The sequence below is a fragment of the Polypterus senegalus genome, chromosome 12 (genome assembly GCF_016835505.1).
Source record: "Polypterus senegalus isolate Bchr_013 chromosome 12, ASM1683550v1, whole genome shotgun sequence".
Lineage (NCBI taxonomy): Eukaryota > Metazoa > Chordata > Cladistia > Polypteriformes > Polypteridae > Polypterus > Polypterus senegalus.
This window is the reverse complement of record NC_053165.1, coordinates 52,872,875-52,900,358: the sequence shown is the minus strand read 5'-3', so window position 1 is coordinate 52,900,358 and position 27,484 is coordinate 52,872,875. Positions and strand designations below refer to the sequence as shown.

General features: G+C 39.9%; 1 protein-coding gene across 1 annotated transcript in view; it reads right to left on the bottom strand.

The window, feature by feature from the left end:
• The window catches only part of dnah1 (dynein, axonemal, heavy chain 1), a 145,803-nt gene that overhangs the window by 78,401 nt on the left and 39,918 nt on the right, over positions 1–27,484 (bottom strand). The window contains exons 17-35 of the mRNA XM_039771584.1: positions 24,000–24,141; positions 22,195–22,350; positions 20,533–20,731; positions 18,890–19,143; positions 17,960–18,172; positions 16,995–17,159; positions 15,525–15,646; positions 15,305–15,410; positions 15,003–15,182; positions 12,665–12,805; positions 12,411–12,574; positions 10,678–10,791; positions 10,403–10,591; positions 6,271–6,376; positions 5,364–5,477; positions 4,169–4,318; positions 866–952; positions 257–443; positions 71–162 (exon numbers count right to left, since the gene is read on the bottom strand). Coding sequence (XP_039627518.1) covers positions 71–162; positions 257–443; positions 866–952; positions 4,169–4,318; positions 5,364–5,477; positions 6,271–6,376; positions 10,403–10,591; positions 10,678–10,791; positions 12,411–12,574; positions 12,665–12,805; positions 15,003–15,182; positions 15,305–15,410; positions 15,525–15,646; positions 16,995–17,159; positions 17,960–18,172; positions 18,890–19,143; positions 20,533–20,731; positions 22,195–22,350; positions 24,000–24,141 — 2,881 coding nt within the window. The remainder of the gene's footprint in view (positions 1–70; positions 163–256; positions 444–865; positions 953–4,168; positions 4,319–5,363; positions 5,478–6,270; positions 6,377–10,402; positions 10,592–10,677; positions 10,792–12,410; positions 12,575–12,664; positions 12,806–15,002; positions 15,183–15,304; positions 15,411–15,524; positions 15,647–16,994; positions 17,160–17,959; positions 18,173–18,889; positions 19,144–20,532; positions 20,732–22,194; positions 22,351–23,999; positions 24,142–27,484) is intronic.

Genomic DNA, 27,484 nt, shown 5'->3' with positions numbered 1-27,484 from the left:
TTAATTATCACAGATTTCACTTTAGCAACCAGAAAACAGCAAACAAAAGTAAGAAAAAAAAAAATCTCACCTTAGTCTTGCCTGAGCCAGTGGGCCCTACTAGCATCAGGCCATGCCGTACAACAGTGGTCTCGTAGAGCTGGATGCACTTGGAGATGAACCCTGTAACATAAATAGACATGATGTAGTTGTATAGATTCAACATGCAGATGGGCACTGGAAAATACAAGCAGGCCTCTGGAAACACTGGACTCACCTGCAACATCCTTGAGGCCCTTCTTGTAGCACACATCACGGATGGACTGCTCCAGTATGCCATAATCAATGGGTTCTTCTTTAATTTTGGGGAAGAGATCAGAGACGATGCCATTGAATAACTTCAGGTCATCTTGGAGGAACTTGGGCACGTTGACATCTCGGATGGCACGGAGGCAGATCAGCTCCTATAAAAATATAAGGCTGCTTTAGTGCAGAAACCTCACGTTATATTATATTAAGTTATAAATCTTATACTCAGTAATGATGGCCTTAGGCATTACCTCACCCTCTTCACTTACAGACCTCTAAAAGGGCATACAATCATCTCTCTGTCCACAATATCATGTCTAGAACCCAATAAACCCAATTATTGTAATGATTGGATGTGTGTGCTCTGTTAGCAGCCAGCTGCCAACAAAAACATCAGACATATTGTGTACCTCCTTGTGTGACACTCTTCTTTTTTGGGGTTCTTTGAGTTTCTTCTGCATGTACCACAACTGCAGGTGGCTCACCTCCACCATAATACCTGCACATCACACATCTGATATCTTTCTAACCCAACATTGTATTACCAGGCTGTTAATTCACAGTTCTGATGCCATACCTCATTCAGATTGGGGTTCTCTCTCTTCAAGTTCCCTGCAGCAGAGATAACAGTTTTAACAGCTCTCATGCCAAAGTCATAGTGGTCCTGAGAAGAGAAGAATAATCGGTTCAGCTTTAAAATTCTGGAGGATGTACATCAAGACACAAAAGGAAGTACAAATCCTGTTACCAGTGAGCTAAGTGTCTTTATTGACATACTTTCCATACACTCTATTGCAGCATACGGTGGTATGAAATAACATTCCCCAGGACTATAGTGACGATATAGTGAGTCAAAATTATGTTAACATTTGAATGGCGGAACGGAAACAATTTATTCATAAAACATATTTCATATGTGCAAGATGATTTACAGGTATGTCTTAAACCTGTTCACCATCATGTTCAACACATGTACCATATGTGGCATATAAATTGTCCAGAAAAATTGTATATAAGTATATATATATATATATATATATATATATATATATATATATATATATATATATATATATATGTGAATATACATACATATAAATAAAAAGATTAGTGAAGTTGTGCAACGTTTTCATGCAACACTTATTTTTCTTCAAAGCTGTATGTCAAATAGCATACATTTATATATCATTTTTTTTCATCAGGGGAATAGAACAATGATACTCTACTGTCAATACAAGCAGTTTTACATGAATACGTCAAAACAAAATACCTTATATACATCTGCTCCGCTAAGAACAGTAGTAGTTCAGTGGTGCGTTAGCAGTCAATAAAAATGTAATGGCACACACTTACAAATTGTAAAACTGGATAAAAGATTCAATTGCCAGCAAAATCCTGTTTGTTAATCATGCAGGACAAGTCATATTCCTTCCATGTATTAAGTTAGATACAGGTGATACTTCAGCAAGTAGATTACCATTCATCTTACACAGACAACAATTTCTAACAGCTTTGGCATTTGCCATAACTGCAAATAAATCTCAGGGTTAGAGCTTTGACTTTGTTGGAATATACCTGTGGACCAAAGGCTCGAGGAGGTAGGACCACCATAATCAGCCGGGGGGCCCACCCCCCAGTTATACTATAAGTAGATAAATAAATAAATAAGATAAAATATGATATAGGTGGTAAAAATAGATAGAGACAGCAGAAGTCTGAAATGTATTTATTACTATCACATGATTAGAAATGGCTAAGGAGATGAACTTGTAATAAATAAAGCCATAAAGCTGCAGATGTTGGCTATCTGTTTCATTCATGGTAGTTACTTGATCTTCCAATATAAATATGGATCTTCATATGCCATGTTTCACTGTACAACGCATTGCAAGGAATTCTGAGAAGCTCATATTGTGAGATGTGTCCTGTTAATTTAAGATTGTCTGGCCGCTGTGCAGCATTAACAAGCTATCTGAAGTGCCACTTGAAAAAATAGCGACTCTGGCAAAAATGTAAAACCTTCTTCCGTTTAATTAAAGAAGACAAAATGCACATCAGGCTTGAGGTGGTTTATAGTTTTCTTCCTAATAAGATTTTAAAATATTATTTCATTTTACATTTTAACCTTTTTCTAATTCTTTTTACCTGTTATGATGGACTCCTTTGAACCACATCCACATCTACAATGCAAACCCACAATCTCACACTCATGGCCCTACTACAGAGAACAAATATGAGTGTCCAGTTTAACAATGTTCATTTAGCCAGGAGGGTTCAGTTCCTGCTAGCTGTATGGCAAAAACTTTACCCCTCACTAACGACCCATTCTGTTTTGCTGTACTACTTCCCAGTTCTAACATTTTCACAGGTACGCCATTTCCATTTCAATATAGTGAGGAGCTCAACAATATATAAATGCGTATTTTTATCACAAGTGTTTCTGCATTTTGTTTCTTAGTCGACCTTTTGCTTAATATACCATACATATCTAACAAGCTGTGTTCATATGTATATAGAGTACATGTACAGTACATTGTTAGAGAAATCACAGAACAGTCAGTTTCCATCAGCTGTGCTTTTCATTTAATTGCTGCCCTCACGAGTTGCGTAGGCCGTTGTCTGCCAGCTCTCTGTGGTGTATGTGAGGAGGCATTCTGTGCCTGTGCCTTGGCTGTTAATGGCCACTAACAAACACCACTTTACGGTAGTGAAAGGCAGGGTTGAAACCTCTCCTCTGAAATGCTCAGTGCTTGGTGAATACAAATGTCACTACTGCCTCCGAGTCAGGGTGGCCATTCACTTTGAGCTCTCCTTGTATTAAATGTATCCTCATCTTTTGAATGGATAATCATAATTACACCCACACTCTAAAATTAATCAGAGTACAGCATATTCCATCAAGTTTTAGAATGTCTTTTGCTCACCACATTACACAGATGATGACATCACAACGTCAGAAGCTGTAAAGAGAAGAACAACTGAGGGCATCTCAAGACAAAAGGACATGCCCTAGTTTGGAAGAAGAAGGGAATGAAACTGTTTTTAGCCTTGAGCAGAAAAGACTGCATGTGGATCGTATATAGCTCTACAAAATTCTCAAAGGCATTTAGAAAATTCACCCAGCAGCATACTTTGAGTTAAACAGTGAATCACGTAATCTGGGAAGCCGATGGAAATCAAGAGGAAATGCATTTAGGACAGAAACCTGGAAGCTCAACTTCACACAACAGAGGATCTCAAAGAAATTACTGAGCCATGTAGTTAAAGCAGCAACCTGGACACATTTTATGCAGGAGATATCGGAAGAACTGAGTTATTAGCTAACCAGATGGACTTGATGGACTGAATGGTCTCCTCTTGCTCTCTATGCTCTAATGATGCAATGCATTAAAGGAACCTACCATAAAAAGAAATTTTTGTTTTCCAATTAGAAATATTTCACCTTTGAAAAACAAATTTTTACTAGCAATTTTATGCATATTTTATTTACTGTGTAATCTTCAGAATTTAGCAAGTTTAACTACTTTAATGTAATTGGGTGAGCTGGAAGATGGCATAGCAGTCTGTGCAGAAGGGACTTCGTGGGTCTTCCTGGGTCCACAAGAGAATTCTCCAGGAATCTTAGTTTCCTCTAACTTTCCAAATATGAAAAATATTATTATTATTTGTCAATGTGAGTGTAAGTTTGAGTAGAAGTGTGCCATGCAAAAGGCCTGGTATCCTGTATCAGTCACTGCTTTGTGCCTGATGTTGCTGGGGTTGACTTAGCTTCTCTGGAACCTGAGCAATGGCAGTGCTGATGCTGTACACTCAGTTTGGTATCTTGAGCGAGAGGGTGGTGCCACTCTTCACTTGCCTACCCCATTATGTGACAACATACCTGAGAGCTCAGCTGCTCTGAGGACAGTTTGAAAGTGGTTGTGATCTTCTTGGACAGGACTTTAGCATTGTTGAATCCAAAGGAGTACAAAGAGATTTCAGCAATCATGGCATAGTCAGGGACCATCATAGCAACAGGACGGAACAGAGCCTGCAGCAAACATGGAAAAGAAAAGCTTTAGTGTCTCCTTGCCTCAAATGCTTGTGATGACTGCGCTTGAAAAACAAATAACTCACTCAGGTCATCAATGACCACAACATGCATTTTATATCTGATTACAAAAAAATTCTACACTTTGGTGGAAAGGCAAATAAGACCAAGTTATCATCCATGCCAGAATGAATTAATACCAAGAGGATGTTTCCAAATGGTTCTTCTGCCCAGACATCACTTGACATGAAGCTTGTACTTAACCAAAAAAAAGAATATATAATCATAAAAATCAAGTAATCCAGAGCTTTAATATGCTTAATCCAGTTCAAATAAAATTTTCTATTATGAACTATTTATATAAAATTCTGCCCGTATTTACAACAATAAGAAAAATATGCGGATACTATGACTCCCCTCAATCTGTTCAGCTTAAACTGAAAACTTTTCGCATTGTTGAGTTCACCTTCATGCTATATATTGAATGAAATAAAAATATGACCCTCTTCGGCCTCACCCTAGTTTGTGCTAAAGATGCTCCTTCGCTCGATTACCAATACTATTAGATTTTATTCTTCATTCACAGTACTTGTTATCCCGAGGTGTTGACTGTCTTTGTTCTTTCCCTGCATACTTACAGCCTGATAGTACAGACTGGATTTAACCGGGACAATCACTGCACCCTCCTCTTGCTTACATTCACCCAGTTTAAAACGCATTACCCTTTTTGTCCTCTTCATCATGAAGTAGCCATGTTGGCCATACAGACACCTAAGGGATCACATTAAACAGAATGAAGCCTCAGGTCCTCCCAACACTATCACTGCAGCATCCATCATTACAAATTTTTACATCAAAATTCCAACATGGCCAAAGCCACAGATTTTAACTGAGCAGTAAAAGACTTGCTCTTCATGGCTATTTTGCCATTTAACCCTTCGGTGTCCTGCTTGTTCTGAAACGGCCCTCCTCAGCTCTGCACACCTAGTGAGCAGTCCCTACATACTCTCTTGGTACCAACAGCAGCATTACTGCTTTGTCTTACCTTCAAATTATCAGGCAGTTCTGTGCGGCCGGCATATCCTGGGTTCATTGTGATAAAGACAGCGCAGGAAGGCACCAGGGGTATATCAACTCCTTCAAATGTGAATATCTCCAGCTGAAATGACAACCAAGTCCAAAGTGAATTGGCACCTTTCACTCAGGAATATCCATCCATCCATCCATCCTCTTCCGCTTATCTGGGGTCGGGTCGTGGGGGCAACAGCTTAAGCAGAGAGGCCCAGACTTCCCTCTCCCCGGCCACTTCTTCCAGGAGAATCCCAAGGCGTTCCCAGGCCAGCCGGGAGACATAGTCCCTCCAGCGTGTCCTGGGTCTTCCCTGGGGCCTCCTCCCGGTTGGACGTGCCCTGAACATCTCGCCAGGGAGGCGTCCAGGAGGCATCCCGATCAGATGCCTGAGCCACCTCATCTGACTCCTCTCGAAGCGGAGGAGCAGCGGCTCTCCCGGATGACTGAGCTTCTCACCCTATCTTTAAGGGAAAGCCCAGACACCCTGCGGAGGAAACTAATTTAAGCCGCTTGTATTCGTTATCTCATTCTTTCAGTCACTACCCATAGCTCATGACCATAGGTGAGGGTAGGAACGTAGATCGACTGGTAAATTGAGAGTTTTGCCTTATGGCTCAGCTCCTTTTTCAATCTTACTTAGACATCCCAACGAAAATGGAATTGCCTCAATAAATTTCCTTGAAGAATATGTGTGCAACATTTCAACAAAACTGTCTGTCTGCATGAAACATCTTGGCCCAAAATGAGCCAAACACAGGCTACCACAATAGGTGCTTCATGCATTATAGGCGAACACACCTAAAAATAAAGATTGATTCACTGAGTTACATAAAGGACGGACTTTGGGTTCACTAGATGTTGGCTTAAAATCAGAGACTCACTCTTTGCTGCTGAGCTTTCTGGATGGTTGTGATCTGCTGAGCTACCACAGACAAGACCTCCACATCTATCCGGTTGAACTCATCAAAACAAGCCCAGGCGCCAGAACTGAAAAAAGCAAAAAATAGTATTGCATACTATTTACCATATTTCTCTGTAAACCCTGTTGCAAAGAAATGTGGGGATCAAACATTATATGGAAGCATAACAGTATGAAAAAAACATTTATGAATTGTCAATTAATACCAGTTAATGAATAATCAAAATTGTTTCCCATTACATTTACACTTACGTGTATGCAACACAGCAATTACCTTACACACCAGCACCCCTTAGGCGGTAGTCACTTCAAAAGATATAAATAAAAGCCCCAGAAACAAAATTATAGGTCAAAATTTAAAAAGAATCATCAAGACATCAAAATTGGAAATTCAGAAGTTGTCATTTTCAGAATGTTCAGAAAATTTATCCATCCTTCTATTTTTGAAGCCCACTTTCACTAGCCCAAGTCCTGTCTCAGCAGTTCTGGGTAAAGTATAAGAGGCAGTCCCATGGAGAGGATGCCACACTATGTCCACTTGTGCACCCACATCCACTCACTTATAAGTTACAACTGCCAATTCATTTCACATGAATGGCTCCAGATTTATTAAACAGAAGTATACTGAGACAGGAAGAAAGTGCCACCTGCACACAATGTGAGACTAGGCCAGTAGGTCACACCCAGGTCTCTGGGGCTACATACCCTACTGTGACAACCTTAACAAAAATGACATTATAATATTTGGAGATCTACAGTATATCATAATTATAATACACCAGTAATGGCGTACTGCACGATAACATGCAGTGAATCCACTTGACTTGAGCATTCCTAGTTTTCATCCTCTTTACAATACAATACTCATAGTATTACAGCACATACATATCACATCTGTATATTGTACATCTGTGTATATATATAATAGTACTTATATTATTACTGCACATACATAACACACCTGTATATATATATATATATATATATATATATATATATATATATATATATATATATATATAGAGTACTTATATTATTATAGTACATACAAATACATGTATAGGTACATAAATGTATATTGTAAAATATGTATATTTGCCATCCGCATTTAGAACATTTGTATATCTATTAATATATCTATATATCTATTCCCATCTTCACTGTGCTCTTAACTGTACATATCGTATTTAACTGTATATATCGTATTTAACTGTAAATATCGTATTTAACTGTAAATAATATGCACATATTATATTTATTGTACTTCTGCTCTTTGCACTTCTGATTAGATGCTAAACTGAATCTCGTTGCCCTGTATTTATACATGTGTAATGACAATAAAGTGAATCTAATCTAATCTAATCTAATCTAATCTAATCTAATCTTTCTCTGTATGTTTAGCATTCATTTGCTCAGAGGTTGATGTGCTTGCTGCTTCATGAGCAGCTCTTCTTTTCTCCACCCTAGTGGCTCGATTCTTCGCTTCTTTTGTCGTCATCTTTTCGTGTTAAAACTGATTAATTTAGTTTTTGTGTTGCAATTACTTAGTACGTTTTCATTAATTTTTCACTTAAACTGGCACTTAAGTCTTCAATCTGCCTCAAGAATGATTAGCGAAGGTGGTAAGGAATGAGAACGGCGCCCATACTCATACACCGCACGGCCGCCCTGCTGCGCGCTGTCAAGAGTTGATTCTACAATAAAATAAAATAAAAATAAAAAAATAGTAATAAAAATCATCACCCTGAAAGCGGATAATAGACGTCACGTAGTATATGTGTACCAAATTTCAAGTCGAAAGGTGAAACAGTTTGCGAGCTATAGGTGATTTAAAATCCTGGACAGACAAACGAACAGCCACGGTAGCGTATTATATAAGAAGATTAAAGCACATTTTCAAGATTCAGTCAAAACTGCACCATTATCAAAAGCAAAATTGTAGTCAATAAATTCAAGTTACAGACAAAAGTTCAAGATTGGTGTTTAGGAAGCAAAATATCTGAGGTTAAACGTTATTTTTATTATGGCAGATATATACTGAGAAAAAGCAACAATCTTTAAGATTTTAAAGCAGAATTTTTGGATTTAAGGGTTGTTCTCCCAGCAATCAGTTTAGGGAGCTAAAGTTGAACTCCATCCATCCATCATCCAACCCGCTATATTCTAACTACAGGGTCACGGGGGTCCGCTAGTGCCAATCCCAGCCAACACAGGGCACAAGGCAGGAAACAAATCCTGGGCTGGGCACCAGCCCACACCAGTAAAGTTGAACTCATAAATAAGAATTTAATATTTGAAAAAAATAAAATAAAATAAAAATAATAAAATATGTGGCAAAAAAGATTGGTGTGTCATGTCTTGTGCTCAGTCATGTTGATCTCCGTGCTTCATGCTTTCTGTTGCAAGATATTTAGCCTTATTGATTTTTTGTTTTGGTCTTGTTCAGTATAATGAAGTGTGAAGTGGAAAGATGATTTTGGCACATGTGCCTTTACTTGAAATATGGAGCTCATTGTTTTATATGGAAGGTCAGACAGAATCTCACAGATCATGGTCCAGGCTTTGGTCTTGTCTTGGCTCTCTGCCAGCAGGAGTATCAGCACATATCACCAGGTCACTGCCGATGACTCAAAACGTAGCATCATGTCTGGTGTTCACAGAGCCAAGGTGGGCACTTGTTACTCCCCTTTTCAGATCACTACATTGGCTCCCTGTAGCAGCATGTATTAAGTTCAAATCCTTGATGCTTGCCTACAAAGTAATCAGTGTGTCAGCAACTAAATATATGGAGGCACCTGTGGGGTCCTATGCACCTTCTCTCCCACTCAGGTCTGATGATGAATGTCGTTGGATGATGCCACCTCTGCATGGTAAACCTCAATCCTGACACTTTTCTTGTTCAGCTCTGAATGAGCTGCTCTTCTCCATTCAAACTTGTGACCCTCTCAAAGCATTTAAGAAGCATCTGAAGGCTCTCTTGTTTGATGAATTTCTGTCTACAAGATAATGGCTTTGTTAGGTTTTTGTGGCCTAGGGATTTTTAACTTGCTCATGTTTTGCTTTGAGCTCTTCACTTGTGGTGATCGACTTTGTAGGCTGGTCCTGTAACTTATCTCCAATTATGTTGATCACTTTTGTAAATTCTCCCTGCAATGGACTGGCACCCTGTCCAAGGGTTTGTTCCTGCCTTGTGCCCTATGCTAGCTGGGATAGTCTCCAGCAGACCCGTGTGACCCTATTCAGAACTAAGCGGGGTAGGAAATGACAGACTGATTGACTTTTGTAAGTCACTTTGGATAAAAGCATCTGCTAAGATAATAAAGTGAAATGTAAAATTAGGAAAGAAGATGTTTTAGTACAGCTTAAGTGAAGTATCCTTATACCTCACTTCCTACAACTGTGATAACATTTTATATATAGAAAGTAACACTTTGAACTGGATAAGTAAGTTAAAAAAGGAGACGTGGAGAGATTCTACTTAATAGTATAATATTAATTTGCCCTTTAGACACTTTTTATGCTAGGTGTGTCTGTGTCTGCTCCAATTTCTGTTTAAGATTGACTCAATTACTCACTGTTGTAAACCATCTGTGAATCTGTACAGTCCCATAGTCTGCCTCAGGTAATCAAATCCACAAAGCTAATTGTTTTCAACTGACAGAGAGTAAATGTGGATGGTCAGAATGAAGTTCCAGTTCAGGTCGATGATGGGGACACATGATAGTTTCACTAATTACTTTCATAAATCACATGGTGGGTTGGCCATATTGGTCAAGTGTCCTGCTCATTCCCTTATCTCTCTCTGTAATACTCCTGAACCCTCTTGAACACAATCCTGCTTTTACTTTGTTTTCTGATAGTTACAAAAATTGGGTTTGTTATGTAACTTCCGAACAAATAATTCCACATATCTTTTACTTGCTATACAGGTTAGAATAAAATAAATAAATTCCTGTTAATATTGTATTTATACTACTGCACCCTACTGCAGGGCAATTAAGATGATGGAAGCAGAGTACATAAATAAATTACATTTATATCAAGAGTGCACAGCAGGAGCCATCTGGAGGACAATAAGTTGAGTGTTACAATACCTTGCAAGCCCTTTGAAGAACTTGCCCATGGCCATGAAGTCCAGCTGATCTGAGCAGTTGAACACCACTGTTTGAATGGCCAGTGCTTTCCCCAGATCCTTGGTGGTTTCGGTCTTGCCTGTCCCAGCAGGACCTGCAGGAGCCCCTCCAAACTTTAAATGCAGGGCCCCTGTCAGCGTTAAATAACATCTACAAAAGCAAATGCACTTTAGTTTTGTGGCACATAAAGCTTTACTAGAGATAATCAAATTGAAGAGGGGGCCAATGGACAGTACCTATCAGTAAGAGGAGTGATAACCAGCCGACCTGTGTTTCCCAAGTATTCATAGCCGTAGAGAAATTCAGCATTGACAGCGCGGATGTAAAGGTCGTCTTTATTCCAGTAATACCTGGTGGTTACAAAATAAAATTTTCTGATTAACAAGAAATCTCTAGTGGTGACCCCCACATGGAAAGACCACTGAAGAAAGAGCAACTAAATGTTTAAAATTCAAGATTGTGATGCTGTGTGCACCTTTGCACTGTTTGGAGCACGCGACTGGTTCTTTTGTTTTCTTTTATAAAATGTTTGTCTAACAGGCACAGTCTTTCGGATACATGATGACCATAACTCAATGATGTGGCGATGTAAGGTGATGTCACGCTGGCCATGTCCTTGAGAAGCATGGGAAGATTGTCAGTACTTTGGATCTGTTTAGAAATCGCAGTCTCTATCATTCTGATTCTTCTTCTTACTTTGTGGGTAAACTTACTTGATTTTTGGTCCGCTTGTTTAAAAAATGTGTATAAACATTTGCAAAATACTAGGGCAGTTAGCAAAAACACTACAGATATGCTTAACATAACAGCAAAATTAATACAGGGTACAATATTAAATAAGTACAAAATAGACTGAACACAACCAAGAACAGGATTATTAACATGCAAAATTCTACAAATTATTATAAACACAAAACAAACTTGAGCCAGGACAACAACTCTGGTGTAATATGACAGGCATGTGCTATCAGCATGGTTATCACTTTGGTTTTATGATGATGTATTGTTTTTTGGCAAACCAACACTAGTCTACCATTTTACCATTAAGATGGGTGTATAACTGAAAAGAAGAAGTCAATATGGGTTTTATTGGAATGACTGGTTGGAAAACAAAGCTATGGTCAAACCAGGAGTCAAGAAAAATGATCATCAAAGCCTCAAATGCTAACCAAACACAAGTCTTAACTTTTGAGTCAAGTTTCTAAGCCAGGAGTCAAAACGTAGGTTGCACATGTTTATCCACTCTTGGATGATTCAGGATTGTGCAAGATGACCTTAATATAATTTTGTTGATGTTGTCACCATCACACAGTCCCAGTGTGTCATGGGATGCATTACTATGGTAACAGGGGATACTAAGGCCAGATTAAGACCCCCACAGGCTCCTGGGTGTCTTAACTCCTTCATAGAGCGTCAATCATACTGTTAACAATGCAGCGCCCAGAATTTCTCATTCTTAATTTTGGAGCAGGACTTGGTCGCTTCATCAAGCAGGGTGGAGGGGGTTCCCCCTTGGTAATTTTGACTTGCGGATAATCTATTGTTTCATCAGGTAAGTAGAGGGGGGTGTAATGATGAAAAGGCCCTTTGCCATCACAGGACTTGATGGTAGATCTGCCCCGGGGGACCGAAAACCAAAATGGAGTCAAATAAATGTGAAATCTTTTAAATGAAAACTCCAAACAAAAAACATCAAAAATGGGTTTTCTGAATAAGAAAAGCACCAGAAAATAGGTATAAATCATATTTAGGCTAAAGGAAAACCCAAGAACAATTAAACAAGAATTACTATCACAACAAATGTCATTTAAATGACACCTTAGGGTAACAGCCTTGAGCAATCTAACCTCAATTCCATTCTATTCTTTTGATACCCTTTAACCTCACCATTCCACTTGACATTACACACAAGATGTTCTGATGACTGCTGCAGTTTGACTAAATCTGCAAAAGAAACATGAAATGTTACCTGAGCTGGCTAATCCACTCAAAATCATTGACACTGCCCACTTTCTCCTCAATTAGCTTGGCTGCCACGTCCTTCGCATGCACTTCTATCACAATCAGGGCGGACAGCACTGATCTCTGCATTTTGGATAGCTTACCCCTAACTAGGGCTACAAGGTCATTGAGCTGAAAAAGAGAAAGATTAGAATTACGAAACTGCCAAGATAAATACAAACCAAAATGTGATAAGATGAAAAGATAAAATGAAATTGACACCTGAGTCTCCAGCACTGGGTATAGCCGATCTTCTAGATCACCTTTCTCAAGAGCTTCTGACACTTCTATAGTCCAGAATGTCTGACATCCAGCAATGACCACTTGACCTGGCCAAGCCAAAACCCACCGGGTGCGTGAAACCTGAATTAAGAAACCAGAGATACAGAGTTATGGGAATACGCACATCTATAATGATGTGCTGGGAGAAGAAAACACTTAAACTGTCAAAAGCATTAATACAACATTCTTTCAGCTTAAGGGTGAATTACGTACCCGAGGACACCAATGGAAATTAAGGGGCAGTGCATTTACAACAGAAACCAGGAAGCTCTTCTTTGCGCCAAGAGTTGAGGGACTCTGGAACAAACTACTGCGACATGGAGTTGAACCTGGACAACTCTAAGACGAATCTGGATGAGATGATGGGACAGCTTAGCTATTGGCTAAACAAACAGGTTTGACGGACTGAATGATCTCTTTTCGTTTGTCAAATTTCTTATGTTCTTAAATGACAGCTGACTAAGGGCAAGATTGCATGGAGAGCTTCAAAAGCTGTAAACAACAAATTAATACTAAAGGGAAGTCAGAGGACAAGGCACTTGCACAAAGCAGTTCGGAAATATTCATCAGAAGTGGTTTCACATAGTCAGCAAACATCAAACACTAATAATATAATCATGGCACCAATACACCAATGTACTGTAATTCATCTTTCATTCTTTAGATGCTGAAGTGCCATCCTATAGGTATTACCTTTATACAAAAGTGGAACTGGTGTAGCTCCAGTAGTTGGCTTATCATTGCTGCTATGAACCCAGTTTTGTTTGTTTTATACCATTGCTGTCCTGCGTATTTCATTTCTGTACAGACTGTGTAAAGTCTGGCAGGTTCTCGTGATGTTATCCGTTGTACCTGCTATATGTGTTTATTCTTAATATAGTACTGCTCAGTTGTTAAGTGTGATATTATACTCTAAATTAGCTCTGTAAAGGACATTATGATGGGGCATGTTCTTAATGTTGCTAAATAAAAGTCAGATTGAACGACTGAGTGAGTGTCCAGAAACCACAAAGTGGGGAGACAAGGAGACTCACACTGGAAATGGCACAGCGACCCTCAGTCTTAATGTGGGTGGCTTAAGGACCAGCAGACAATTCCCTGGAGGTATATTAACAGAAGGAACAGTGGAGGACCACCCTATTGAATTTCAATCAAAAGATGGTGCCCACCGGTTAAAAAGTGACTGCCTTATTAGAGGAAGCATGCAGCCCACCTGCTGTCATTCAGGTTAATTCTTTTAGTGACAGGTCAGGGGTCAGAGGGGGAAATGCTTTATAAAAAAAAAAAAAAGAGGACTGGAGTCAGTATGCCCCAAAAGCCACCCCTTACCCAGGAGAGTAATCAGCAGCAGGGGGCTCCGGAACTTTCTATGCCTCTGCAGTCCACAGCTCTTGCACTTCTAAATATGTGAGACTGTCTCATTTTCCTCTTCATGCATGGAGGGGTCACGAATGTAAATTCCCAGGTTTAAATCTAAGCTAGTTACACTTGAAACAGTTTTTTGAAGCCCACTTACACTACCTTTGGCACCACTTAACATGTTGCTGGATGAGCTTGGCATTATTTCACGATAACCCAAACGTTTAAAGGAAATCATCTGCTAACATTCTCTCACAAAACATTTCCTTGGGATATCTTATTACCTGCTTTAGAATTCCTTTATTTAGGAGTGCAGGGTCAGAAGTGGTGTTAACCACAAGCACCCCCAGAGAACAGCTCTCGCACGTAGAAAAAAAACTAAATTATCAATGCATTGTTATTCCATTAGTAATGATAGTAATGAGCTCAAAAGATACACACCGTAATGCAAGAACACATCATAATAATTAACCCTAACCCTAATTAATTCTTACTTCACTCAAGCTTCACATCTTACATCAGTTTGTGAGGAGTGCACGGCTGTAGCTTTTATCCAGTGGTCATCAAGTGGGGGTCATGTCTGAGTGAATATAAGTAGCGTCTGGAGCCCCATTGTCACAACGACACCCGTGTCTCTAGAATCCCAAGCGGTGTGCCTTTTTTACTTCTCCCCAATTCATTTCTATTATTTCCTAGAGCTTTATGCATTACATTGGTGCTTTCACTTGCACATCTCCTTTATCATTGCACTATTCTGCAACTGTTAAATAGTGTACATTGTCTAACTTATGATATTTATGTCATTTGTACATGGTGTTATGTTCTGTTTTAAGCTAAAGTTAAATTCCTGCACATTAAGTACTGATCTGGAGGCTCAGTTTACCTCGCCCTTCTGAGGTTAGTGACAGCTTCTGGTTACCTGGGGGTATTCCTCCAGGGAGCGATCAATGTTGTCTCGGACACTGGCCTTCATGGTCCTTTCCACATCACGGAGCCAGTCTTCCACATTGCCAGTAGGAAAGATGGGGTTGCACAGCTCGACCTCTTCACCTTCCCCGGAGTACATGTGTGTGATCTTTAAGTCCTCCTGGAATTTGAGCTGCACAAAGAGATGATTGAAGAGGTGTCTGATCAGTTAGGAGGAGGTTGCCACCATGGCAGACATCAACTACAGGTATAGTCGTAACAACGAAAGCTTTGCCAAATTAAGACGAGTCTCACCATTGCAATATTCTCAAAACACTTGCGCAGATGTGGCTGTACAGCCGTAGGATCTTTGGTTTGAGACAGGATCTCCAGCAGCTCATCATCAGACAGAAAGTAGAACCTAAAACAAAAAATGTTAAATATATTAAGGCAGACTTGGTTCCATTGTTCACAATGCGTCATTCTGATGACACCCTACAGCTCCTGTAATCACTGAACACAGCCAGGGTGATACCTTGGGAAGGCTCCTCGCTTGGTCTCCAGGTAGTCGCTGAGACCTTTCTGGACCAGCTCAAGAAGTTTGTTACACTCTCGTAGATTCTCTAGCAATCGAGTGTCAGGGCAGAGAGTGATAACCTGCCAAAAGAAGAAGCTGTAACTAAGCATGGAAACATTAGGGGGAACCTGACCTTCACTTCATCGGTTTGTTCCCACATACAAAAATTATAAAATAGAAAAGAAAATGATTTTGGAAACCAGCAAACTGAGCTTAATTCTATTACATATTATAAGAAAACACCAACAATATATTCTATGGTACAATGTAAAATGGCACTCATTATGCCACATGTAGACAGTGTGCTCAGTCAGTGGCAATAGAGGAACCGAGGCGGCATAGGAGCCCACTGCCACTCTGAGTACTGAATACACAGCACTGCTCCTAAGACACCTAGAAATAAATGACTCATTTGAAACAGTCTAGGTGTGCAGTGACGATCATGTTAACTTAAAACATGTTCTACCCCAACACTTTTAAAAACTCTACATTCAATTTACACATCACAGTATACTTTTAATTGCAAAGAATCACACCAAGAATGCTTGTGAAACTTCTTATAAAAAAGCCTGCACTGCGTTATATGGTTTGAAATGCCACAAGGGGGCAGCACAGCTCTACAAGACAAGCACACGGCCACACAGGGAATTTGACTTCTTGTGTCTAGCTGTAGCACATGAAACAAGCTCCGCACCTTTAACACCAGTTGTGATGAACTGTACAAGTGCAGCTCCATTTACTTCCATTTCACTATTTATTCCAAGTGGCAAATTCCCAATAATTACTCTCAAGTCATCTTCAGCCTTTTGCTCAGAAGGGAAAAGCCATTGTTTCAGTCTGCAGCACAGACTTGATTTCATCAGTCATAATGTTGAGTTCAAAGTATACTGTTCTGTTTTCACCTAATAACATTTATGGAAAAAATTGTAACTAATTATAGGATTATCGAAAATTACTCTTTACTATCCATCCATCTCTTCGCCAGGAATGTGAATGCCTAAGGGTGCCTAAAGGGTTCTGTCCTTTTTTGCGGGGACCAGAGGTGTATGGCACTTACACATCTTAGAGAGGAAATCAGGAGAGCCCAGTAAGATCAAACAGGAGGTACTAGTCACAATCAGTAGGGAATTGCAAAAAGAGGAGCCGAGGAGATGGCAAGGAGCCTTTCTTTCTTTCTCTCTCTTTCTTTCTTTCTTTCTTTCTTGACACACCTCAAGGAGAATTAAAACCATTTGAGCAGAATTTGGAGTATCACAGCAAAGGGTCTGCATACTTATATGAAGGACAGACTTCATGTTTAGATTTTAATAAATTTGCAAACGTTTTTGAAAAGATGTTCTCACTTTGTCATTATAAGTTATAGAGTTTAGATTGAGCATAAACAGAAAGTCTATCAGAAGATGTCACACTTTGAAGCAAATAAGTCACCTGTCTGTTGTCATGGGCATTCTTCATTATCTTCCTCCAGGTCCGCTCCATGGTTTGGTATCTTTTGCTCTCAATAGGCAGCTGGCGGTTAATGTCCTCCGAACTAAAGATAGGCTCCAAGTACAACCAGGATCGCTGGCATGTTAGCCATTCCTCAAGCACATCCTGTGGAAATGGATTTTAGTTTAGAGAAGTGTGATGTATAACACGCAGTTAAGGGAATACAAATACACAAGGGGTGATGAAGAAACCTATGACAAAGAGTTACGCGTTTACGCTGATGTAAATGTAGCAGAGCTCAGGTGGAAGAAGACTGCTGCACAGAAAAAGAATCCTCACAGTTAGGAGCCCACTTAGGCAGTTGTGCCAAACAAAGGCTTCATCATCTTGAGTGACTAAGTTAGTCATTTCCTACTCTCCATGAAGAGTGAGGACTTCAGTTCATGTCCCACATGCCCAGAATGGATAGCTTTAAATGGCAGCACCACCCAAATGAACAGAACCCACTTGTCCAAAATTCTTAGCATTTATGCAACATGGAGAGACAATTCAAATGTTAGATAAAATGTAGGTTGTGCTGTAAAAATGTCTAGGTGCAAATCAAGGGAATTTATTCTTCAGCTTACGATGTACTATGTGCACGTTTGTCCCTTATGCCACTAAAAAAACAAGGCAGCTCTAGAAAATGAGCAAAGAACAACCACCAAGTGCATTCAGGGACTAAAGGAGATTTCCTACTCCGACTGGCTAAATGAATGCAATGCTCTTTGTCCGGACCAGGAGGTTTACATTGGGGCCTACTTGGAAGAGCTACTTGGACAGTGTAACCATCAAGTAACTTTGATGGACTGAATGGTCTCCTCTTATTTGTGAAGCGTCTTTTGTTCTAAATAGTACAGACATTCTCTCTACCATAAATGCTTGATGTTTGTGGATCTCTTTTTGCCTCACATTTGTCTCCCTACCTGCGTCAACTTCAGCTTGCTCTCCCATGAACTGATCCTGTCTTCAAATGGCTTCTTATATGGGGAGAAGGACATGCTCTGAGTCATCACAATGTGATCGTCCAGCAACTGTGAAGCTTCATCTGGGCTCTTCAGAATATATGTTCCAGTCTCCTTGTAGGACAGAATGTCAAACATGACATTGCCCCACTCATTTTCCATCTTGTCCAAGGCCTAAAAAAATGAGGAAAATTATAAAAACAGTCATTTCAGTCTACCTGATACTTCCCTTTCTAAAGAAGAACTTTGGAGTCAACCATCACTGTACATTTTCTGTATTACTTGTTGTGTTAGACTCATTATTTGGTAGTTTTAGTAAAGAATAACAAATGAATATCCCATCTACTATATAATAATATGCTAAGGTCCAGGTGTGTCTGGTACCTCAAAGCAATCTGAATGGTCAGTTTGGCATTGAGCTGGAGACACACGAGGAGGTATATAAAGGTGCAAGGGGTATACTGGGAGTCGCCTTTAAAGACAGGAAATACAAAAGTAGACAGGAGGCTAGCAAGGCACCTTGAAATGACAGAGTCTGAGAAGGAGGTTTTACAGGACAGAGGGACTGCCAGTGGAGGAGGACACAGACGAAAGATGCTGAAGGTACATATAGGGAGAGAGATATCAAATATTCTTAAATTTGGCAAGGTAACGTTGCTAGTTACTAATAAGTCAACTCCATAATTCATCTCATGCTTTAGTCAGCTGGTTTAAGTATGATCCAATCAAATGTTAGGATCTTACAGACTTCAGATCATGAGCAGTTTTAAAGTCTTCAGTAAACAGCAGAAAGGTGTAGTATCCTATCACATCTCACGGACCTCCCAACTTGAATGGTAGAGAGTTTACATCAAGTGGAGCTGCTGGAGAGCTACAGGGGTTTGTACCCACCTGCTCAATGGCATACTCCTTCCCAGCAATCTCTGCTACACCAGCAATGGCAACAATGTGGTCCTCCAGTTTGAGTTCCAAGCATTTGGAAAGGGTGAGGTTGGCCTTGGGTTTCACCGTCATGTCGATCTGCTCAGACAGAAGCTCCCAGTGTCGGTTCCGCATGCCAGGATTGCGCAGTCCCTGGACCAGGGGAATGAAGGGCTTGAAATCTTCAATCTTTGACCGAATGCCAACAGCTACTGCCTGGCAGGCTATGGAAACAGCAGAAAAAAAACATGTACCATCCATTCATGCTCTATTTGTTAAAAAATATCATCTCTAATTAAAGCTATATTAAGTTTGCGAGGCATACTAGTATACAATAAATCTGAGTCACACAATTCTACTAGTCCATCCATTTCATTCATCAGTCGGACCATCCATTTTCTACACTCAACTAATTCAGCTTTTGGAGTCATAGAATTGGGAGCAGGTGGCACCAATGCAGACACTTACTTGGTCCCATACTGGGCTAATTTAAAGTTACCAGTTAGTCTAATCTTCACATCTATAGATAGTGGGTGGAAAAACAGAAAATCCACAGAAAAAAACAGCATGACAACTAGGACTACAGCTCAAAACCCGTCTCCTGGGTTGGTGCGGGTAACTAATGTGCTACCATATACTAAATGTATTATCCAACATTCTATTAATTTTATAGCCCCATTATTCAGGTATCTAGCAACCTTGGATGTGGTGCCAGTCATTGTATATTATATCATACAATTGGGCAGTATGGTGGTACAGTTGCTAGTATTTCCACCGCACATATCCAACATCCTGCACCCAAACACTATATGTGTGGAGCACCAAATTGTTGTATGTGTCGAATCAGGGTGTACATGTGTTTAGTTTTGGATACTCCAAGTTTTTCTCCCACATCCCAAAGACATGCATACCTGAAATGGCCTTGGGAGAGTATGAGTGTCAGTGTGTGCGTGAATCGGCCTTTCTTGTTTCCTGGATTGTGCCTCATGTACAAACCCACTTAATCCAATTCAAGGTCGTAGTGGGCTGAAGTCTTTGTTGGCATCACTAGTGTCAAATAGCTCTGCACAGAGTGCCAGTCCATTCAAGGGTTCACTGGCACACACTACACAAGGGGCCGATTTGGAGGCATTGGTTTACTTAAGCAGCAAGACTTTGAGGAAATAGGAAGAAAACCAGAGTACCTGGAGGGAAACTCACACACATATATGGCAAGAACATACAAACTCAACAACATCCAGGGTGGAATTTGAAACCAGGAGGCTGTATGTGTGAAGCAGTGAATGGTAAATGTTGTCTGTGTTATTACATTACGCTGTGTGGAGTTTGCATGTTCTCCCAGTGTCCTTGTCATTTTTCTCTCACAGTCCAAAGACATGCAGTGTAGATAGATTTGTGTTGCTAAATTGGCCCTGCTGTGTGTGTTCACCCTGGGATGGACCGGCACCCTGTGCAGGTGGTGGTCCTGCCTTGCATTCGGATATGCTCCAGCTGCCCGGTGACCCTGCCCTGGATAGGCTGGTTATGAAAATGGATGGCCACTATATTATGTTCCACACTCAACTGCCTTGAAGTCTGCCCAGCTGTCAATGGACCTACAATTCAAGGTTTACCTGGGATGTCTTTGAATTGCTTCACACATTTGTGCATGTTCTTGTAAGACTCATTAACATTTCTCTCAAGCTGTTCGGGGTCGATGGTAGTGAGGGGGTCATGCATCCAGCTGTCCTGCCAGCGCAACCAATCTGATGTGGTTGTCCACAAATCCCGGTAGGGCTGCAACTCCCGAGTCATTTTCTGCAACTTTTCATACTAGTATGCAAAAACAAAAGGAAAGATGTTGAAGCAGCCAATTACAAGCCAGTCATATAAGGTCAGCAGGCAGTGTGGTGTAGTTGGTTAAGGCTGTGGACCTCAAACCCTGAGGTTGTGGTTTCAAATCCCCCTACTGACACGGTGTGACCTGAGCAAGTCACTTGACCTGCCTGTACTCCAAATGGAAAGACCAACAAAAAGAAACAATTGTATCGTACATGTACTAAGTCACCTTGGATAAAGGTGTCAGCCAAATAAGTAAATGTAAAGCCAATGAAACAGAAACCATTATTCTCTGCTGACAGTTGTGATAAAAATGTTTTGGTTTCAATATGTTTGCAAAATAAACCAGAATTGTATCTAGTAATTTTTGTATCTGACGGACTTAAAAAAAAAAAAAAAAGAGTAATACTGCACATAGGCGGGGGGTCTGAAGGAGATATAAAAATATTTAATAATATTTACCATGTGCCTCATAGATTAAGGGAAAGAAAACATATGTACATTACCACCTTTGAAAGATCTAGTCACATAGCTTAGGAGCCCACAACAGAAACCTGGCAGATACTGAGGATGATGGGATATGGTCTGACCCAACGCAATGATAAGCATGGGTTAGCCATTCATATAAAGATAATGAGAAGAAACTAGAACACCCTGCTTCATGACCCATTTTGCAGTTTATTATCACCATTTTCCACCATGACCATTATATAATATATGCAATGGTGATTTAGATAATTTAACTAATACATAGATGAAAAATACGATTACACTAATTTTGTAACTAGCCAGCGTTCTACCTAAAAAACAAACTATTTAATTTTTATTAGAAGATTACTAAACCTAAATGTAAGCTAGAATAAGACATTTCCTTAATGTACTGTACTATGAGAGTAAGCAAGGTGCATTTAGGTGGCAATGCGGTATAAGTTTGCTTATTTCTGTCTTCTCTACTAGTTTATTATATCCTATCCAGGTGAAACATCCAATATTTTCTGAAATAAAGCTTCCTGAACTACCTGCAATATTTTTTGCTTACTACACAAAACTTCCAAACCATGGTGGTTCTCTTGATCTCCACCAGATCCCCAAAAATGAGCGTCCCTTAGCCCTAGATGACGCTTCCTATGTGCCCATGTGATCCATTTGTCTCTGTCTGAGAACTGCTTTTAAATATAGCAGTTTGAAAAATTTGAATTATTTTACAACAGGACACTGTATTGTGTAGCCTAACATACTGAATGTACCTCAAGAACATCTAAGAGGTCACTATGGTGTATACTCTGTTCATCGGTTTTGTGCGCTTAATTACTTCAAAAGGAAAGGCCTCAGGTGCCAATTCAAACATTTCTGACACAGTTTTAGTGAGGAATATCAGACGAGGCACGCAGGCCTTTTATATTTTCAATATTAGACTGTCTCCATAGCATCAGCATCAGAGGGAAGCATGGACTTACATTTGTGACCGGCAATCCAAACAACCTCTCCCTGTTGTTGTACATTTGGGCCAACTGCTGGGATTCCTTGAGTTGTTTGCTGACCCGTCGGACCTCATTGGCAATTTCATGAGCCCGCCCAACATCATGGTAGACTGCAAATCCAGCCACCAGTAACTGAAATAAATAAATAAATAAAATGAATGAATGAATGAATGAATGAATGAATGAATGAATGAAAGAAAAAGTTAATGTAACACATTCTGAGTAAAACTGATGAGGAGGAATCCTGGACTAAACACCAGTATGCTGAATACGGAACTACAGACATGCAAGATCAAATACGAGATCATAAAGTTCACATGTATACAGAAATCAGAGAAGCTGACCTCTTAGGCTGATAACAATTCAGCGTTACTGAATTCACATAGGAATCGAATGTCCAGTAGTAAGAATGTAGACGTACTCATTTCACTAAGGATGAGAATTCATAAAGGTAAAGCTACAGAGCAAATGAAGTCAGAAAGGATGACATCTCACACGTCAGAAGTTGAAGGAAAACTGAACTCACAAAGAATAAGAACATACTGTTAAAGCAGCAGGAATACTGAAATTGCCTAGAATGAGACCCCATGCTAATAAAGCTGCAGGGATACTGAATCATCATAATGTAGAAAGAGGCCTATGCCTTTGGGGGAGCTGTGATTCTGAGGCTAAGGATCTGCACTGGTATCTGGAAGGTTGTTGGTTCAAATCCCATATTTCCAGAAGAGATCCTACTCTGTTGGGCCCTTGAGCAAGGCCCTTAACCTGACAATTGTTCCAGAGGCGCTGCACATTGGCTGACCCTAAGCTCTGATTCCCACATGTCTGACTCCCCATGTCATGCGAAAAGACAATTTCTGCTCGTGGATTACTATAGAATGTCAAATCAAAAAAGAAATAAAGTGAATTCTAACCAGATGGTATTACATGTTAGTAAGCCAAAGGGATGCAAAGTTCAAAGAGGATGGCATGTTATCGTGATAAAGACCCAGAGACTCAGTTCTTATGTGGAAATGCTTCAAGGGAGCTCATCTAATGTTGGTGAATTTGTAGAAAAACATAATTAGAACTAGATGAGATCTTAAGGTGGTAAAGATGCAGGAAATTACTTTTTAGTAGGATGAGGCCTCATCACGATGACATTGAAGGGACCCACAATTAAGATGATCTTTCAGGCTAGTAATTCTTCAGGGATCCTAAATTCACAGAATGTGTGATCTTTTGCCAGTGAATTTGCTGGACTATTTAATTAAAACAGGATAGAATCCCATGCTGGTAACGCTACAGAGATGCCAATTTCAAATCAGATGAGAACTTACGAAGATAGATCTACTGGGACCCTGAATTGGCATGGCATGGTGTTTCAAGCTATGAAAACTGCACGGATGCAGACCTTAGAGAATGAGATCTTCTGTTGGTGAATCTACTGGGATACTGAACTGAAATTGGATGCCATCCTATGCTGGTGAAACTGCAGGGATACTGATGGAATCGAAAGATTAGTACATTTTCAGGTTTTTATTTATACAGTGAACATCACTCCAAGCTACATTACACTTGCTGTCTAACACAATGCCACATTTGACGCTCAAGCTCATAAAATGGCTAGCTCAAGAAGCCTATATGAGTGAGTGGGATATGCTGAAGATGAAGTGGTCACTGTTTGCTTTTCTTATAATTTTTTGCAAATGAAACAAACATCGAGAAATGTCTAAATCACAGTTTGGGTCTGTAGGACATCACGACAGTAGCAGAACTTTGACTGGCTTCAATCCACTCACCTGCAGGGTATCTAATTTTTCCTGGAAGTTGCTTTGATCCACAATCTGGATTTTATAGAACCTCTCCTCATCCTCCTTGTGTTGGGCTTCCACTGCTTCTATCTGACCAAGTATTTTGGAGGGCCAGCTGATTGCTGTCCACCTTCCCATAAACAAAAACAGAAGTAGAAACAACCAATCAGGAACTTGTACACAATGTAAGAGCGAAAGAAAAACATCAGAACTCCTTCGGGAATTTTGGAATTAAAAAGGAGAGTAAAAATAGAACTGTGCCTCCATCCATTTTCAACGCTGAATATTCAAGTTTTTGTCCTCTTTAAGTATGTCTGTGCAAATCTTGAATCATGCTTTTTAAGTCCAACACATGCGCAACAATTTGCCACCGCTGTCTGATGCCTAAATGATAATTGGGTGGCATGTGTGTCAATCAAATGTATCCAGACAGTCAGGATGCAGCTTATATTTCAGAGATATGCAACAATTTCAGTCCATGCTTGAGTGTACGCAGTGTGGACAGCAATTTCTAACCATCTTGGAAGGCAGGTCACTGACTTTGCACAATACTTCAAAGTTGGCTCTCACACACAAAAGGCCTAACGTCAAGAGCAGAAGTGTTAAACTCCACAATAACTGCAGGTTTGTGTTCCTGCCGTGTTCTTATTTAGTAACCATTTACTGATATTTCCCTAATATACCATTCTTTAGCTTTAATTATAGATTTCTTTCTTTAAAGGGCTGCTAAAAAATACAGAGATACTAAGCAAACCAACAGATGACCGGCATTCTTGGAGAGCCTCCAATCAATCTCCATTTTAGCTGTTAACAAAACCTATTAATTCATTCTATGGCTTACCTGTGTTCTCACTCAGCTACACCTGTCATTTCCAAAACTGATATTCTTTTCTCTGAGATCACCATCCAAATACTTTGAGGACTAGAGCAGATTAATATTTCCCAGATTTTAGATTTTAACAAAGCAGACTTTATGCAAAAGACTCAGGTGCACATTGGCTTTATGTTAGCCTGCTCATCTGTTGGCTCATTATTGCTTGGGTTTTGGTTAAAGAAAAAAATGAAACAATCAAAATGCAAGTCAGTTAAAATTAATACCCCATAAGCATTAGTAATCGGTTATTAATGGAAGAAATGGCTGAAACAAAAATCTATAACCACAGCGGCCCTTCATTTGAGGAAACAGCAATCGCATTCACCTTGTTGCAGAGTTGGCTTTGTAGGAGAAGGAGGCACAAAGGTAAGCAGAATTGTATTAATACCTTTTAAAATGAGGCAGGGTAAATAACTGGAGCGAGATGAGACAGTAGGTAAGCAGGCCTAAACAGACAGAGGTGTCCAAACAGCAGAAAGTGACATTTTAATAATTCATAAGATAATCACCGACCTCCTCAACATGACAGCCTTTATTTGCCCCCACCAAATGAAGTGCTGTGTTGCCTTTCTATTTTTCCCCTGTGTGACTGTCATGTAGGTAGTGATGCCTGTCACCCTCATCTGAAAAGTAAGGTCAAGCATATGAAGTATTTGATATGGAAAGAGGGGCAAGGACTCAAGCAATAACTGAGGATACCCTACAATCGCACACTTCACTGGCACTCGAGTGCTGCTACACACTTTCCGCAGCAATCACTACTAATTCACAATACTGTGCAAGTGAAAAGACTCCGAGGTAGGATGACCAGACATCCCATGTGTTTGTTGTTGTCATTGTTGGGTTGATGGAGGCAGCTCATGACATAGCCTTATTGATCTGAGTGGAGTTAGAGTTTCTCCTTCTGGTTCTGTTAAATTGCTGTGAGACGTTGTTGTGATGTGTTGTTAAGTTGTTGTGAGTAGATTATAATGTGAGTGAATGATATGGGTTTCCTAACATTACATATAATTCAACAAAGAACTCAAAATTGTTTAGATAAAATATAATGTACAGTGGATTTTGAAAGTATTCAGTCACTTTTTGCACATTTTGCTATGCTACAGCCTCATGCTAAAATCATTTCAATTCATTTTTTTGCTATATCAAGTAACACTCATAATGACACAATGAAAACAGGATGTTATAAGTTTTTGTAAATTTATTAAAAATAAACTGAAACATGACACCGATACAAGTATTCACACACTTTCCTCTCTATCTAGTTGAAGCACCTTTGGAAAAGTGATTCCAGCCTGGATTCTTCTTGAATTTGAAGCAACAAACTTCACACACCTGGATTGGGGGGGGGGGTTATCTTTCATTCTTCTCTCCAGATCTTCTCAAACTCTGTCCGACTGGATGGAGACCATTGGTTTTGAGGTCTCTCCAGAGATGTTCAATTGGGCTCAATTCCGGATTCTGGCTCGACCACTCAAGGACATTCCTAGAGTTGTCCCTAAGCCACTCCCTGTGTTATCTTTGTTTTGTGCTTAGGGTCATTGTCCTATTGGAAGGTGAAACGTCAGCCCAGTCTGTGGTCAACAGCAGTCTGGAGCAGGTTTTCATTAAGGTTATCTTTGTATTGTGAACACTCAGCTTTTCCTCAAACCCATTTAGTCTCCCAGCACCTGCTACTGAAAAACAACCCCACAGCATGATGCTGACACAACCAGGCCTTACTTTGAAAATGGTATTGCACAGGTGGTGAGTAGTGCCCGGTTTCCTCTAAACATGATGCTAATGTTGGTTTCATCAGATTAGAGAACCTTGTTTCTCACAGTTTAAGAGTCCTTTGGATATTTTTTTGCAAATTCCAAGAAGGATTCAATGTGTCTTTAACTAAAGAGAACCTTCAGTCTTTCAACTCAGGGCAGTAGAGTGTGACAGTGGTGGTTGTCCTTCTGGGAGTTTCTCCTCTCTCCAAAAAGCTTCTCTGGAGATCAATCAAAGTGATCATAGGGTTCTTGGCAACTTCCCCTACGATTGCTCAGTTTGATTGGGTGGTCAGCTCTAGGAAGAGTCATGGTTGTTCCAAACACCTTTCATGTAAGAATTGTGTAGGCCACGGTGCTTCTGGGAACCTTCAATGCTGCAGGAATTTTTATGTAGCCTTCCCCCACATAGAATCCTGCCTCTAAGATCTTTATGAAATCCCTTCAACCTCATGGCTTGGTTTTTGCTCTGATGCACATTGTCATCTGTGGAACATCCTATCAGCAGGTGATTGCTTGTCCTTATCATATCCAATCAACTGAATTGACCACAGTTGGACTCTAAACATCTCAATGATGATCAACAGAACAGGATCCCAATTTTAAGTGTCATAGCAATACATTTCTAAAAATGTTTAAACTCCTGTATTCATTTTGTCATTCTGATGTATTAAGTGTTGCCTGATGTGGGAAAAGTGAATTTAAATGATTCTGGCAAAAGGCTGCAATACAGAAAAATGTGAACGGGTCTGAATGCGTTTTGAGCCCACCGTATATTAACAGTGCACACACACATATATGGCACATTGTAGTGAAAGGTTCATGGGGTAGATACTGCATGTAGA